Here is a 16,600-nt window from a genome sequence, read left to right as displayed (position 1 = left end):
TGGAAAGTCACTGGTGGTATGAAATGATTGGGTGCTCTGACAGGGTGGTGGCTGGTGAAGTGCTTTGGGATGGGATGGTGATGGAGAAGTGGTCGAAAGGAGATACATCACCACATTAAACCACTCTTCATCTTGTCCATCCCCTCTCTCTTCACCTCCTCTAGAAAACACAGTAAACTTGGAAAAGACCTAGTAAGTGAAGAGATCTGTAAGACAAAATACAAAAGTCACAAAAATGCTCCATGTTCTCAGACTAATACAGCAATGTATTTTTAGTAATTACCTAAAGACATTAATCACCTCATTATAAGGTCTGGTCTTCACTTGAAGGGGTTTCCTGATATAGCTGTACCAGCAACCTGCCCCAGTGGAGAGACAGCTTATACCAGTTCCCCAAACAGACTACATTATATGAGCAAAACAACATTTTTGCTGGTATAACAACATCTAAGTAGGGCTTCCTCATAGCTATGTCAGAGGGGAGGGAGAATGGTCAACACAGCTATGAAAGCCAAACTTATAAGTGTAGACCAGGTCTTAGTAGGAGAAAATGACCAAAGATGATGTCAGCAGGAGTTAGAACAACTGTCTTATCTGTTAGTCTCATCTCACCCACCAATCCAGACTCAGTACCGGCAGTCCAGCCCTCTTCATCTTGGAGACAAGTTTATGCAAATGTCATTCAGTGCCACTGTTCAAGCCCCTCAAGAGACTGCTTGGCACATTCAAAGAGTACTTCCAAAGCTGGAAGATCACTACGAACATGAGGGAACAAGAGGAACATGTGTTCTGGATTGGCAGATGTTCATTCTACCAGAGATCATCTAACATATTAAAGTTGTACTGTTTCCTTAGTGGTCATCTGCTAATCCAGACTCATTATTGGGAATTAGCAAGCAGCGCAGAATGATATTGAAGATCTGATCGATATTTCATAATTCATACTCAATGCAATCTTAGCTAAAGCAGGAATTTAAATCCCTTTGATTCCAGACTTCCTTACCTAGCATGAATTTACCCTCAAACTGTGGATGAAGCTGAATGTGGATGGCAGACTCCAGGATGAATTGTGGTCAAGTACGTGGGAATCCTTTCTGGGATCTCCCAGAATTTGCATCCCTGAGCTGCAGCTCTGCCACCTTTGCAGGGTGCAGTGTGCCCTCCCCCAACAATGGTTAGCTCTGCCAATTTGTGCAGGGAGTAGAAGAGAGAAAAGGGATCATAATCCAACCTTTCCCCCTCCCATCCCTGCCCCCTTTTTAACAGCTAACCCCCAATGGAGATGCTACAGGGAATAGGACTGCACTCTCCCATAGCTTCTTACCAGCTTCTGTACATTTTAGTGCAAGGGTGATCATTGCTTCTTGCACTCCCATGGAAGGGCCTGCCAGCATCACAAACATTATACCAATCACTGTTGGGTAAGGATTTAAAATTTCTGAAAAGTTAGAAGCAAATATATTCAGTAGTTTAGGGCTCAGTGAGCTGATTACTTTGAGATTTCAGGGCCAGTATCACCTTTCTAACTGGGTTAATTTAAAGGCTTTGTTTTATCACTTGAAATGTTATGGAGAAGTACTATGGTGCTGAAAATTATCCTGTGCATAGTCCATTTTTTGCCCCCACAAAATGAGTATTACTTGTTACTGTATCTATTTCTGCAACAGAAACTGAAGAAAGTGGTTTCTGTGAAAAGAGTAAATTTAAACATGAGAAATGAGAGCACAAGATCTTACAGCAATTTTTTCACTCTATCTCTTTTATATTTGTCAGCCTTCTTGGCAGAGAAAAGTCATGCCACTTCAGGCTGACTTGACCAAAATTGCTCCCGGAGGCTGCCAGCCACACTGTGGCACTTTCATTCACCAGTACACAGGGCAGGCTCATGCTCACGGAGATTAAAAGGTGCCCAAATCCCACTGTAATTATATAGGAGCTGGGATGCTTAACCCTGTGGGTTCCTTTGAAAAATCCTGCCTAAAGCTCTGCTCCCTGGTGCAACAGATGAGAAGCACAGGACCAGAGTCACAACAATTGAAGTAAGAAAGCATCGACCCCCCATGCCTGAAGAGAAGCTTAAAGTAAGAACGGTTTGACAGAGACAAATCCACTTCTTGAGTACAATCCAAGCTGAAGTTAACCAGTGGATTCAGCTGCCCTGGCCCCATATGGTTGTACATACACTTCACTTGAATGTAGATGCCCCTTAGATAAACAGGTGCACTCTCCACCTTAAAAACCATGGATTGCTTTGTCCATGAACAAAGGGCTATGGTAAAGCCCTGATGACATCTAAAAACAATGGCCACTGTGGTTGTCTACTAGCCTTTTATACTTCCTCTTCCTGTCCCGCCCCTCTGCTTCCAGGATGTGGGGCCTGACCCTCCTGGCTCCACCCACCAGACGGCTTGCAGCATTCCCTCCGTGTCTGCCTCTGAGGGTTTCCTTGTTACAGAAGCCTAGAGATGATTTTGGGGGAGCTTCACCAAGAACCACCTGAGAAAGTTTGCCAATGACAAATGCAGGAAGTTGCCTGACATCAGGGTTTACCTGCAATGACAGGTAGACCACAGTTGAGCTTCTTGAAGGTGAGAGCAGCTGATCATTACTGACTACAACAGTTTCTGGATATTGTGCAATGAAAGCATGATTGATTCCTCAGAGAAGAGGAGTAAAGGAGAGGAAAAACCAAGAGCATTCCCCAGCAAAGTGGGGAGTCTCCACAGATTGTTAGCTTTGCTGCAGGGGCAGGAAGACTAGGCTGAAAGCACCAAACTGCTTCCAAGGGCTGAATTTGGGCACCAACAGAGAAATTCATATTTGCAATGTGAGGTGGGCCAGACTACAAAGAATTGCGCCTGGCAGATGGCTTCTTCAACAAGTAGGGGCTTTGATACTACACAGTCCTGTTCTTCCCAGGATGCAGCACAGATTACATTAGGTATCCACAATACTGCTCCACACAGGACATGGCACAGAGATTAAGAGTGATTTGCTATAAAGGAGAAATTCAAATTGCAAACAAACAGTTTAAATTGGACTCAGCTTGACAACCAAACTCTACAAGAGGAGGCTGTGGAACAACACTACGAAGGCTTAGCACTTACATCCTCCAACCATTTCACAAAACGTAACATCTCTATAGGCCAAGCATAGTAATAAGCTTGCCTACACATACATAAATTGTGACCACACTTTTTCCCAAAAAAGCGATAAGTGGAGCGGCACTGCATCAATTCAAGATCATCCCACAGGATTTTGGCTTCCAAAGCAGTGCCTACCTTTACTGAATCATAAGAGACCAGCAGTATGAGCTGTCACTTTCAAAAGAGACTCCATGAAACAGTTTTTGCTTCCCAGCCCATCTCAGTTAAAAATTAGCAAAGCTCTACTCTACAGCCGTAAACAGTTGAAAATTAGTTTGGCTACACAAGAGATGCTCCATGCCTCACCAAAACACTCATGCAAGACATGTAAAGATCTGTTCCTGCAGCTCCATATCTGGTTATTTTAAGAAATCCCAACCACAGAAGTATCCAAACCCTGCAGGGTTGATAGCAATAATACTTGCATTTACCCAACATTATTCACTTGGATTTGAGGCACAATTTAATTCTGAGGATGTCTCAGTGGGCTTGTAATAGTAGCATCCTCTCTGAATGTTTATGTGATAACCATACTAGATTATGGTGAAGTAGTAGTAACATTAAACAAAGGATGACCCCCAGCTGTGCTGGATGGGCATGGAATATTGGCAACATGTCAAATTACCATGCAAAGATTCAAGACAGAAAGATACATCCTGGTGGGAAACTCATGCTACAGCATTTAGATGACTCTCTAAAGAGTAGCAACCATGTCTTTTGTCTGAAGTGCCCAGTGCACTTTGGACACAATATAAAATAATATTTATCTAATTTAATTTGACATGGGAGAATGACATGGATATAAAAAGTGAAGATTCCCTTAGCATGAAAAGTAGTTTGCTACATTCATGGGAGATGCCAGGTAAAGACTAACATTTCCAAACAAATTTTGTTGTGAAAATGAAGCTAAGGTTCCAGGAAAGTATCATTGGATTGAATGTGTATTCCTTTAAATGAACATTATGAGTTAAAAATTAGAAACGAAAAAGTTCAGAGTCAAGGTTAACCTAAAAGAAATCCAAATCACTGGAAGTGTGAACATTCAATGTTAAAGCAACTCTGCCCTCATAGGTCTTAAAAATTTGTGCACCATAAAGCATTGAAAATGTGTGCCAGAGAACGTTAATCTTTTGTGTTTTGTACACATGCTCCTCCAATACCACCTGTGCTGTTTGATCACCATACTAACCTTTGACAGGTTTCAGAGTAACAGCCGTGTTAGTCTGTATTCGCAAAAAGAAAAGGAGTACTTGTGGCACCTTAGAGACTAACCAATTTATTTGAGCATAAGCTTTCGTGAGCTACAGCTCACTTCATCGGATGCATACTGTGGAAAATACAGAAGATGTTTGTTTTTATACACACAAATCATGAAAAAATGGGTGTTTATCACTGCAAAAGGTTTTCTCTCCCCCCACCCCACTTTCCTGCTGGTAATAGCTTATGTAAAGAGATCACTCTCCTTACAATGTGTATGATAATCAAGGTGGGCCATTTTCAGCACAAATCCAGGGTTTAACAAGAACGTCTGGGGGGGAGGGGGTTAGGAAAAAACAAGGGGAAATAGGCTTGAACAGAGACTGGGAGTGGCTAAGTCATTATGCAAGGTAACCTAAGTTAATTGTATCCAATTTGCAAATGAATTCCAATTCAGCAGTCTCTCGCTGGAGTCTGGATTTGAAGTTTTTTTGTTGTAATATCATAACTTTCATGTCTGTAATCGCGTGACCAGAGAGATTGAAGTGTTCTCCGACTGGTTTATGAATGTTATAATTCTTGACATCTGATTTGTGTACATTTATTCTTTTACGTAGAGACTGTCCAGTTTGACCAGTGTACATGGCAGAGGGGCATTGCTGGCACATGATGGCATATATCACATTGGTGGATGTGCAGGTGAACGAGTCTGATAGTGTGGCTGATGTGATTAGGCCCTATGATGGTGTCCCCTGAATAGATATGTGGACACAGTTGGCAACGGGCTTTGTTGCAAGGATAGATTCCTGGGTTAGTGGTTCTGTTGTGTGGTATGTGGTTGCTGGTGAGTATTCGCTTCAGGTTGGGGGGCTGTCTGTAAGCAAGGACTGGCCTGTCTCCCAAGATTTGTGAGAGTGTTGGGTCATCCTTCAGGATAGGTTGTAGATCCTTGATAATGCGTTGGAGGGGTTTTAGTTGGGGGGTGGGGGAGAAAAAACCTGGACTTGTGCTGAAAATGTCCCACCCCGATCACCACACACATTGCAAGGAGAGCGATCACTCCACACAAGCTACCACCAGCAGGACAGTGGGGTGGGGGGAGAGAAAACCCCCTGCAGTGACAAACACCCATCCCCCAATGACCCGCGTGTACAAAAACAAACATCCCTTGCATTCTCCACAGCACGCACCCGACGAAGCGAGCTGCTAACCTTTGCTCTTTCAATGTAAGTGCTACAGTTACAAGATCTGGCCACATTTTAGCTGTTGTCCAGTGACACTGATAACTGATCGCCACCTGCCATATGACCTGTTTCAGTAAGGTGCCAATACCTCATGCAAGGCACTTAATGTCCTCAGTGCTTCACAGAATCGAGCCCTCAGTTCAGAGTAGAGGTAGCAGTGAAAATGCTGAGGTATTGCTGAAGGTGGAACTGCTTGTTATGGATAAAGCAGTTTGGGTTGTATACATTCATATACATTCAGCTTTCATTCTGAATTCTCATAGCGTCTAAAGTCTGCAGGGTCTAAAATGCCAGTGTTTTTGAAAGGTAACATACACAAAGCTCTGATGTGCCCACAACCTTAACTATACCTTAAAATGAAGGTAATTCCCACACAAACCTTTTCTGTAAAATTTTAGCCTGGTTCTAGAGAGCAAAGGGGATAAGGTATGCAGCATTCCTTCCCTTCCCTTTGCTTTTGCAGAAGGGGAGCCTTGTTAATGCACATGTAAGATCCTCCAGAGAATACCCATCTCCTGCAGACCTTAGGATGTACACAGGAGGAGGGCTCTGCCTGGGTAAACGCTTCTGCCCCTTAAGGGCCTTCGATGGATCATGAAAAACTTCCTGAGCCTAGCAGCCCACAGCCCAAGGTGCTCACTGTTGGGAACTCCAGCCTTTGCCTCTGAAAGCCTTGAGAATTTAACCATAGCCCCAACCTTCCCACAAGCCTTAGCAAGCTCATGGCCTATCAGGAACCTCTCCCTCACGTGAACTGTAGGATGGGCTAGTCAGCAGCCCCTGCCAACAAACCTGTATGCCTAGCTAAGGTCATGATGCCCCAACAAGGCAGAGTGGCCTCTTCAGTGGACTATTGCTAAGTGTCATGAGAGGGGTCAAAAGGATACCCCATAAATCTAAGGCTCAGGAGGACCCCCAAATCAGCTTAAAGCTTGCAGATGCTATAGGTCAAAACAAATCTTTTAAGGTCTGCAGCGTGGGGCAAGCATGAGAGCTCAAAAGGTTCACTCGGGTTCTCCCACTGAGTGCCTCCCTCATGCCCTCCAAGGCCCCTGCTCTCTCCAGTTCCGTGCTCTGCAGGTCTCCTGCAGGTTAGGGCTAGGAGAGGCAGCCACTCTTCAAACATGAATTATTTTTCTCCACTCTTTTCGTAAGCTTGGACATAGAGAAAAGTGTTACAAGTCACACTGTGGGACACCTCACTCGCTGATGTGTTTTCACTTAAAAACAAATTTTCTGATTAAGTTCAATTTTGGTGGAAAGTTATTTTCCATTTACAAGCCTCCTTTATGACTGTTTACAATGAGGCTGATTATCTGTACCAGGAAAAAAAGCTAGAAAGATTTTATGAAACCTTCAGTCTCCAGCAGCCAAATTCCCTACCTTACGCTTGCCTGAGCTGCTGATCCAGAGATTTTCGTATTTAAAAAACTTTAATATGGCCTAATCTAGCGTACAGCTTTGAAGATTACTAGATCTCATAGGAAAGTACAATTAAGCTTTGTTTGTTTGTTTTTTAAGGAGCAAATCGCATTAGAGGTCCACAAGAGTACAAGAAGCCTGTGTTTAGGGTCATAATTCATGAACAATTTGTAGGAAAAATTCTACATTGGCTCCAGATGTAGTCTACTAGTTTTGCAGCTGTTTCTTTACTGGTGGATTTTGAAGTGGGGGCAAAATTACATTTAATTAAAAGTCAGTTGCAAACTAAGGAGTGGCTGGTACCGCACCATAATCACACTGATGCATTTACCTAGCCCTGGTCTACACTACGAGTTTAGGTCAGATTTAGCAGCGTTAGATCGGTTTAGCCCTGCACCCGTCCACACTACGAAGCCATTTTTTCCGACTTTAAGGGATCTTAAAACCGGTTTCTGTACTCCTCCACAACGAGCGGATAAACGCTGAAATCAACCTCGCTGGGTCGAATTTGGGGTAGTGTGGACGCAATTTGACAGTATTGGCCTCTGGGAGCTATCCCAGAGTGCTCCATTGTGACTGCTCTGGACAGCACTCTCAACTCAGATGCACTGGCCAGGTAGAAAGGAAAAACCCAGTGAACTTTTGAATTTCATTTCCTGTTTGGCCAGTGTGGTGAGCTCATCAGCAGAGGTGACTATGCAGAGCTCTTCAGCACAGGTGACCATGGAGTCCCAAAATCGCAAAAGAGCTCCACCATGGACCAAACGGGAGGTACTGGATCTGATCGCTGTATGGGGAGATGAATCCGTGCTATCAAAACTCTGTTCCAAAAGACGAAATACCAAAATATTTGAAAAAATCTCCAAGGGCATAAGGACAGAGGCTATCACAGGGACCCGCAGCAGTGCCAAGTGAAACTTAAGGAGCTTAGGCAAGCCTACCAAAAAACCCAAGAGGCAAATGCCCGCTTGGGGTCAGAAACCCAGACATGCCACTTCTATGATGAGCTGCATGCAATTCTAGAGGGTGCCCCTACCACTGCCCCACCCCTGTACTTGGACTCCTGCAAGGGGAGAGTCTCACGCAACAGGGATGAGGATTTTGGGGACGAGGAAAATGACGAGGAGGTGGAGGTTGAAGATAGCGCACACCAGACAAGCGGAGAAACCGTTCTCCCTGACAGCCAGGAATTGTTTATCACCTTGGAGCCAATATCCTCCCAACCCGGGCTCCTAAACCTTGAAGGCGGAGAAGGCAGCTCGGGTGAGTGTACCTTTATAAATATAATACACGGTTTAAAAGCAAGCGTGTTTAATGATTAATTTGCCCTGAAGACTTGGGATGCATTCGCAGCCAGTACAGCTATTGGAAAAGTCTGTTAACGTGTATGGGGATGGAGCGGAAATCCTCCAGGGACATCTCAATGAAGCTCTCCTGGATGGATTCCCAAAGCCTTTGCAAAAGGTTTCTGGGGAGGGCAGCTTTATTCCATCCTCCACGGTAGGACACTTTACCACAGCAGGCCAGCAGCACGTAGTCTGGAATTATTGCATAACAAAGCATGGCAGCGTATGGTCCCAGTGTTTGCTGGCCTTCCTGCAACATCCGTTCTCTGTGTTATCCTCAGGAGAATGATCTCATTCATGGTCACCTGGCTGAAATAGGGGAATTTTATTAAGAGGACATTCAGAGGTGGCCATTCCTGCTGGGCTGTTTGCCTGTGGCTGAACAGAAATCATCCCCGCTGTTAGCCACGCAGTGGGGGGAGAGGTGAAGCAATCATCCCAGAGAATTCAGTGTGTGTGGGGTAAGGGGGCGGGCAGTAGTTGGGTTTGTGCTGCAAGTTAACCCGAAAACCGCAGCCCCTTCTTTTAAATTGCCAAGCCATTTTAAAGGGCAAACCCAATGGGTGCTTGGTATGTGAAATTAGGGTGCTGCTGTTTGAAACTGTTTCCACATGTTAGGAAAGTTAAAGAAGCCAAAAGACTGTGGCTTACCATGTCTGCCTGCAAGCCAAATTCTGTTGCCCGCCAGCCCTGCGTGTGAGATCTCACACCATACCGGCAGGACCTCGATATAAGAGGCAAAATTCGACCTTGTAAAGAAACCACACATGCTATGTAATGTTAACAGCTTGGTTCACCATGAAAGAATCCACCCATTGTTCTCTAAAATCTCTTTTAAAGTCTCTTTTTAAAGATGACTAATCTCCCTTTTTTCCCCACCCGCAGCTGCAAATGTTTCAGCGCTCCCCCTATCATCTCAGTCCCAGAGGCTATCAAAGATTAGAAGTAAAGAAAAAACGCACTCACAATGAAATGTTCTCTGAGCTCATGCAGGCCTCCCACACTGAAAGAGCCCAGCACAATGCATTGCAGGAGACAATATCAGAGTCCAGGAAAGCACAAAATGAATGCAAGGACAGGAGGGATGAGCAAGAGGAGAGGAGGGATGAGCGAGAGGAGAGGTGGCGTCAGCATGATGAAAGGAGGCAGGATGCAATGCTGAGACTACTGGAGGATCAAACTGATATGTTCCGGCGTATGGTTGAGGTGGAGGAAAGGCAGCAGGAGCACAGACCACCGCTGCAGCCCCTGTGTAACCAACCACCTTCCTCCCCAAGTTCCATAGCCTCCTCACCCAGATGCCCAAGAATGCGGTGGGGGGGACCTCCAGGCACCCAACCACTCCACTGCAGAGGACTGCCCAAGCAACAGAAAGCTGGCATTCAATAAGTTTTGAAGTGCAGTGTGGCCTTGTCCTTCCCTCCTCTCCCCAGTGCTTCTCTCGTCCCCCACCCCTCCCGGGCTACCTTGGCAGTTATCTCCCCATTTGTGTGATGAATTAATAAAGAATGCATGAATTTGAAACAATGACGACTTTATTGCCTCTGCAAGTGCTGATCAAAGGAGGGAGGGGAGGGCAGTTGGCTTACAGAGAAGTAGAGTGAACCAAGGGGGCGGGTTTTCATCAAGAAACAAACAGAACTTTCACACCATAGCCTGGCCAGTCACGAAACTGGTTTTCAAAGCTTCTCTGATGCGCAGCACACCTGCTGTGCTCTTCTAACCGCCCTGGTGTCTGGCTATGTGTAATCAGCGGCCAGGCGATTTGCCTCAACCTCCCACGCCGCCATAAACATTTCCCACTTTACTCTCACAGAGATTGTGGAGCACACAGCAAGCAGTAATAACAATGGGAATATTGGTTTCACGGAGATCTGAGTCCGTAAACTGCGCCAGCGCGCTTTTAAACATCCAAATGCACACTCTACCACCATTCTGCACTTGCTCAGCCTATAGTTGAACAGCTCCTGACTACTGTCCAGGGTGCCTGTGTATGGCTTCATGAGCCAGGGCAATAAGGGGTAGCCTGGGTCCCCAAGGATAACTATAGGCATTTCAACATCCTCAACAGTTATTTTCTGGTCTGGAAAGTAAGTCCCTTGCTGCAGCCGTTCCCACAGACCAGAGTTCCTAAAGATGTGAGCGTCATGTACCTTTCCCAGCCGTCCCACGTCCCTTGTGATCCACCAGTGCTTGCAGCACCATTGAAAAGTACCCCTTGCGGTTTAAGTACTGGTTGCCTTGGTGGTCTGGTCCCAAGATAGGGATATGCGTTCCGTCTATCGCCCCACCGCAGTTAGGGAATCCCATTGCAGCAAAGCTATCCACTATGACCTGCACATTTCCCAGAGTCACTACCCTTGATAGCAGCAGCTCAGTGATCGCGTTGGCTACTTGCATCACAGCAGCCCCCACAGTAGACTTGCCCACTCCAAATTGATTCCCGACTGACCGGTAGCTGTCTGGCGTTGCAAGCTTCCACAGGGCTACCGCCACTTGCTTGTGAACTGTGAGGTCTGCTCTCATCTTGGTATTCTGGCACTTCAGGGCAGGGGAAAGCAAGTCACAAAGTTCCATGAAAGTGCCCTTACGCATACGAAAGTTTCGCAGCCATTGGGAATCGTCCCAGACCTGCAACACTATGTGGTCCCACCAGTTTGTGCTTGTTTCCAGGGCCCAGAATCGGCATTCCACGGCATGAGCCTGCCCCAATGCCACCAGGATGGCCACACTGCCGGGGCCCGTACTTTGAGAGAAGTCTGTGTCCATGTCCTCATCACTCTCCTCACTGCGCTACCGTCGCCTACTCACCTGCTTTTGCAGGTTCTGGTTCTGCATATACTGCTGGATAACGCACGTGGTGTTTAGAGCGGTCACAACTGCTGCGGTGATCTGAGCGAGCTCCATGCTTGCCGTGGTATGGTGTGAGCAGGAGAGCAGAGTGCCAGCAGAAGCGGCGGGTGCATGACAATGCTGACAGCAATATGGCGCCCGCACGGAAAAAGGCACGAAACGATTGTCAGCCGTTGCTTTCACGGAGGGAGGGAGGGGTAGGCTGGCAGCAGACGGTGCTGCTGGCTGGGAGAGCTATCCCTCTGGCAATATTCCAGGCAGGACTGAATCTCCATTAGACAAAACTTAAAGAAGAGAATGACCTGAGTCACTCCCATTTATGCGCAGGTGCCCCGACAGACTTTACCGAGGTCCGCTGGGGCACCCATGTCCGCCCAGGTGCCCCCGACACACCTCATTGAGATCTGCCAGGAGCACCCATGTCTGCCCAGGTGCCCCGACTGACCTGACCAAGGCTGGCCAGAGCACCCAGGAGACGATGAGGACGGCTACTAGTCACACTACACTATCTGCTGCCACAAGGCAATGAGCTGCTGCTGTGTAGCAATGCAGTCCCACGTCTGCCAGCACCCAGGAGACATATGGTGATGGTGAGCTGAGCGGGTTCCATGCTTGCCATGGTATGGCACCTGCACGGGTAACCTATGAAAAAAAGGCACGAAACGATTGTCTGCCGTTGCTTTCACGGAGGGAAGGAGGGAATGGGGGCCTGACGACATATACCCATACCACCTGCGACAATGTTTTTTGCCCCATCAGGCATTGGGATCTCAAGCCAGAATTCCAATGGGCAGTGGAGACTGCGGGAACTGTGGGATAGCTACCCACAGTACAACACTCCGGAAGTTGAAACTAGCCTCAGTACTGTGGACGAACTCCGCTGACTTAATAGTCTTAATGGTTTTAAGTGGGAACACACACAATCGACTGTATAAAATCACTTTCTAAAAATTCGACTTCTATAAATTCAACCTAATTTCGTAGTGTAGACATACCCTTAGTTTTGCTCTTTATGAAGGCCAGAATCATCTTACCATTCAACAAGACAGCATGTCCTGTAGGCTGCTCTCTTACATCTTGTACAATATTTTCCTGACCACCACACAACTTTGTACACAGTACAGTTGCATTTTTATGCAGCTGTGGAATGTGTGCTATAGCTGTACAGTGACAGCATCCTGCAGCAGTCACACAGGCACAATCCAAGTGAAGATTCAGTCACATGTATTTGGTGCAATTATTTTTTTGTTTTATATTTATTTAATGCTTGTGAAAGTCTCAATGGGTGTCAAGCCATAGAAAAGAAATGGCATAGCAGGAGTAACATACGATTCCTATATATTCTCTCTCTCTTTCCCCTCACCAATATACCTTATCCCTGATCTGTTCGGACCACCACCCAGTGGTAAAATGGGAATTAATCCTCCATTGTTGTGGTGGCTTTGATGTGGTCACCATCCGCTAAGAATGTCACTGACACTCACCATCACAGGCTACTCAGCAGGTGTTAACAGCTTTCAGACACTCCCACCCTAAACTAGATTTAAACTGGTGAGTAAAAGCTTTTGCATCCCAGTCCTATGAGCCACTGAGCCCCAACAGAAATACGTTACACAGTACCTACCTGTCCACTGTGGGAGGCAGTGGCAGTTGTAAGTGTTCACACCATCCACACAAATCCCGCCGTTCTGGCAATTATGATTTGGGCAGTCATCAATATTCTGCTCACAGGTGCTTCCTTCAAAGCCTGGCCAAATTTGAAACACATGAGACTAAAATTATTTTCAGGGGTCCGTTAAAGAGGATTACCTGTCTGTGTGAACTGGTGTTTAACATGCTTTTCCTGTTGGTCTAGCTCCCTGCTGCACAATGGAGCAACAGTCTGAACCAAGACTTGTCAGTAACAATATTCTGCCATTACTGAGCCCAAAGGGCTTGTACAGGTAGGTTGGCTTGTACAGGTAGGTTGGCTTGGGGGAAATGGGCCGGACCAAGCAACAAGAACATATCCCAGGAGTTATGAACATCAGCAGTTTAACTGGCCCCATTCTAGGCAGTACCTGGTGGCTGGTCCCCTACTATCTTTCTCTGCTCTCTTTATAGACTTCCCTGTTGCCTTAATGGAAACATGCTGCAGCAGCTGTTAGTGCCTCTTGATAATACCTGGCTCCCAGGTGTGTCTACTTGGATTAGCTTCATCTCACCCAACCTATAAACTAAATCCTGAAAGAAGAACTACTACTCAATAAAAACTCAGGTAGCCTCTTAAAGTCTGCAACCACCTTCCCAACCCTCGCCCCCTCTGGTCTTTACAGTTATAGGGCTCGCAGCTGGCCTCTGCAAACAATACTTACGTAACATGGCATGCACATGAATGGCTTGTTCTCTTCATTTTTATAAACCTTTCCTGTTTTCCATTTTAGTTTCTCTCACTAGCTATTCTCTTTCCTTTTGGCTGGTTTGGCTCATTCTTCCTCCCTTCCCCTATATTTAGTTGCCTTTTATGTTCCAGGCCAGTGCAGAATAGCCTTCCTGCTTGGGGACTCCTTCCTGCTTGTATTCTCTCCCCAGTCTTACCCACCTGTACCCTCCTCAATTTGATTTTCATGCCCTGACCACTTAGGGTGCCTGAAGAACCCAAGGCACTTCTCATAGGAAGCTATCCTTGTACCCCGGCCAAACTCCAACTCACTTACATCACGCCTCCTCAAAATCAGCCTGCAGTTTCTGTTGGATAAGGCATTCTTCACTTCTTGTACTAAAGGAGGCTGCATTTCAATGTGGTTGGAGTGAACAATTCCAGAATATATAGCTTGTAAATCAGATTAGTCTCTGAGGATTTTTGGATTATTACAATGACACAACTCCTTCATCCAGAGCATGAACTCTTCCCCTCGAGTGTCAGTGTTCTGTTGTGGACACCTCAGAGCTAGATTAGAGAGGTGTAGCTCTGATGCCAGCTCTGCAGCAGTGCCTCCCTGTATCTGATAGAAGGCTCCCAAGAAGTGATGGTCATGGGCTCCCCTACCTCACAGACTTCAGAGCATGGTGAACATTAGATCAAATAAATCCCAAACTGAACAGGTTTCACAAGTGTACTCACAGGACCAGGCATCTAAGACACATTGGAACAGGGGCGGCCAACCTGTGGCTCCGGAGCTGCATGCAGCTCTTCAGAGGTTAATATGCGGCTCCTTGCCTAGGCACTGATTTCGGGGCTGAAGATATAGATGCTAACTTCCAATGTGCTGGGGGGTGCTCACTGCTCAACCCCCTGCTCTGCCCCAAGCCCTGCCCCCACTCCACCCCTTCCCCCAAGGCCCCTGCTCCTTCCCCTGAGCCTGCCATGCCCTCACTCCTTCCCCCTCCCCCATCCTGCACACGTGAAACAGCTGATTGTGGTGGGTGGGGGGAGGAGGCGCTGATGGGGGGGGGCTGTCGGCAGGGAGGAGGGGCTGGGGAGCGGATGGGGCACTGCTGACATATTACTGAGGCTCTTTGGCAATGTACATTGGTAAATTCTGGCTCCTCAGGCTCAGGTTGGCCACCTCTGCATTGGAGAGTCAGGACAACCTGCTTTTGAGTTCGAGGTCGCACAGAAATTAGGCTGTTTGGAAAAGTTTTCCAACCCCTGATTTTTCCAGTTGTCTCATCTCATGAATACTGAGTGCACCCCCAAACTTCCCCAGGTAAAATTATTTTGTAAGAAGACAAGATCATTGTTCACATGCTGCACTCATGCAACCAACATGAGCAGCAAACACGCCCAGGACCATCAGCTCCAAAAGCTAAAGTGCCAGCCCCCAGAGCTAATGAGGAACTTTCATTGGCTTTGGTGACATTAGGACTTTCCCCGTTCTCTAACAGGCAAGGCCCAGAGGAGAACTGTACATTTAGCAATTCCACTGTACCTCATATGAATTTCAGGTGCTTTGATGTGTGTGTAAAATTAAAGAGTAAAAAACACAGAAACAGAAGAAAGCTATTAAATCATGGAGCACGTCCCATGTTTGAATCCTACACTACATTTACTGTTTAGTCCTCTGGGAAATCTTGTGAGGGGAATAAATCACTATTTCCATTATACAGATAGGCAAAATGAAACCAAGGTTGAGAGTTGTATTGTAGTCCAGGGTTTCTCAACCCGTGGGTCAGACCCAAAACTGGGTCACCAGAATGTTTCAAAGGGCTGCGTGGCAGCTCCTGTGGCTCCTTGTCCCACGGGGCTGGCTGGGCTCACTCCCTGCTCCAGGCACTGCAACCTCTGGGGTCCCAACTCCACTCTGGTTTGGCCCAGTCGTCATGACAATGGGAGTCCGGGTAGGCAAGATTTGAGTCAGTGGCCCTGCAATCCCATGAACCAGGTCACAACTCCACTCACACAAATTTGGTCCTGTCAGCGGGGCGGGGCCAAACCTGAGCAGTGCTGCAACCCCAGAGGTTGCAACACCTGGAGCAGAGAGCCAAACCCAGCCAGCCTCACAGTACACGAGCTGCAGGAGCCCGGACTATGGGTGGGGTGAGTGCCGGGCAGGACCCAACTCTGCCAGTGGATAGAATACAACTGAAACCACCCCAAGGCCTCCACCCCCAGACTATTTACTGGGTTGTGACAGGCCATAAACATTTACAAATGGGTCCTGAGCCAAAAAAGGTTGAGAACCACTGATCTAGCAGATTAGCAATCTATCTAGCAAACAGATAGCAGCCTCAGAAGCAATTTAAGCAGGTATTGCTACACTCGGATAAAATGGGGCCCAACCAAGTCCCATTCACCCCAGCACTTTCCAGGCCAAACCTATGTAGGGGAAACCCTGCTTTGGGGGCACTAGGACAATGTGGCAACTCCTCTCCCCAGGGCCACATGGCTGTGGGGAAGAAAGTGCAGGGAGGAGCCAGCTACAGACCAAAGCCAGTAGAGCAGCTGCAGAAGCAGGGGACGTCAGACATAGAGATCTATTTTCTACAGGATTGACTGGACATTGCTGTGCAGACTGGCTGTTCGCTCCAATCCCCTCTTCCTTCGTCTTTTCATCTCAGCCTGTCTCCACTCCTGCCCTTCATACCTCCCCACCTCTTTTTGTTTAGCAAATCTCCTCACTAAACCTCAATCCCAAAAAAGTTAAAAGAAAAACTGTGGAACTAACCGGATGTTTGCAGGCCACCACACTGATCACTATGCTTGTATGTTATCCTCTCCCCCCACCCTTTGTCTGGTCTATGGAGATGGTAAATGCTTCAGGGCAGAGATTGTGTACTATTGCTGTCTGTACAGTGCCTAGGACAATGGGGCCTTGTCCTTGCTGGCCCTTGGCACTACCACAATTAACAGTGACCCTAGTTCTCATAGTTGACTTGCCAAAGGCAACGCTGCAAGTGACTTCTGTGCTTC

The 16,600-nt window shown here is 46.9% G+C and overlaps 1 protein-coding gene across 1 annotated transcript in view; it reads right to left on the bottom strand.

The window, feature by feature from the left end:
* Nucleotides 1-16,600, bottom strand: part of NOTCH2 (notch receptor 2) — a 132,794-nt gene that overhangs the window by 80,106 nt on the left and 36,088 nt on the right. Inside the window, exon 5 of the mRNA XM_084637742.1 lies at nt 12,833-12,955. Coding sequence (XP_084493868.1) covers nt 12,833-12,955 — 123 coding nt within the window. The remainder of the gene's footprint in view (nt 1-12,832; nt 12,956-16,600) is intronic.

Source organism: Lepidochelys olivacea, assembly GCF_965140295.1.
Source record: "Lepidochelys olivacea isolate rLepOli2 genome assembly, chromosome: 8".
In the NCBI taxonomy this organism is placed as follows: Eukaryota; Metazoa; Chordata; order Testudines; family Cheloniidae; genus Lepidochelys; species Lepidochelys olivacea.
The sequence above is the reverse complement of the archived record's forward strand: the minus strand, read 5'-3'. Positions and strand labels throughout refer to the sequence as shown.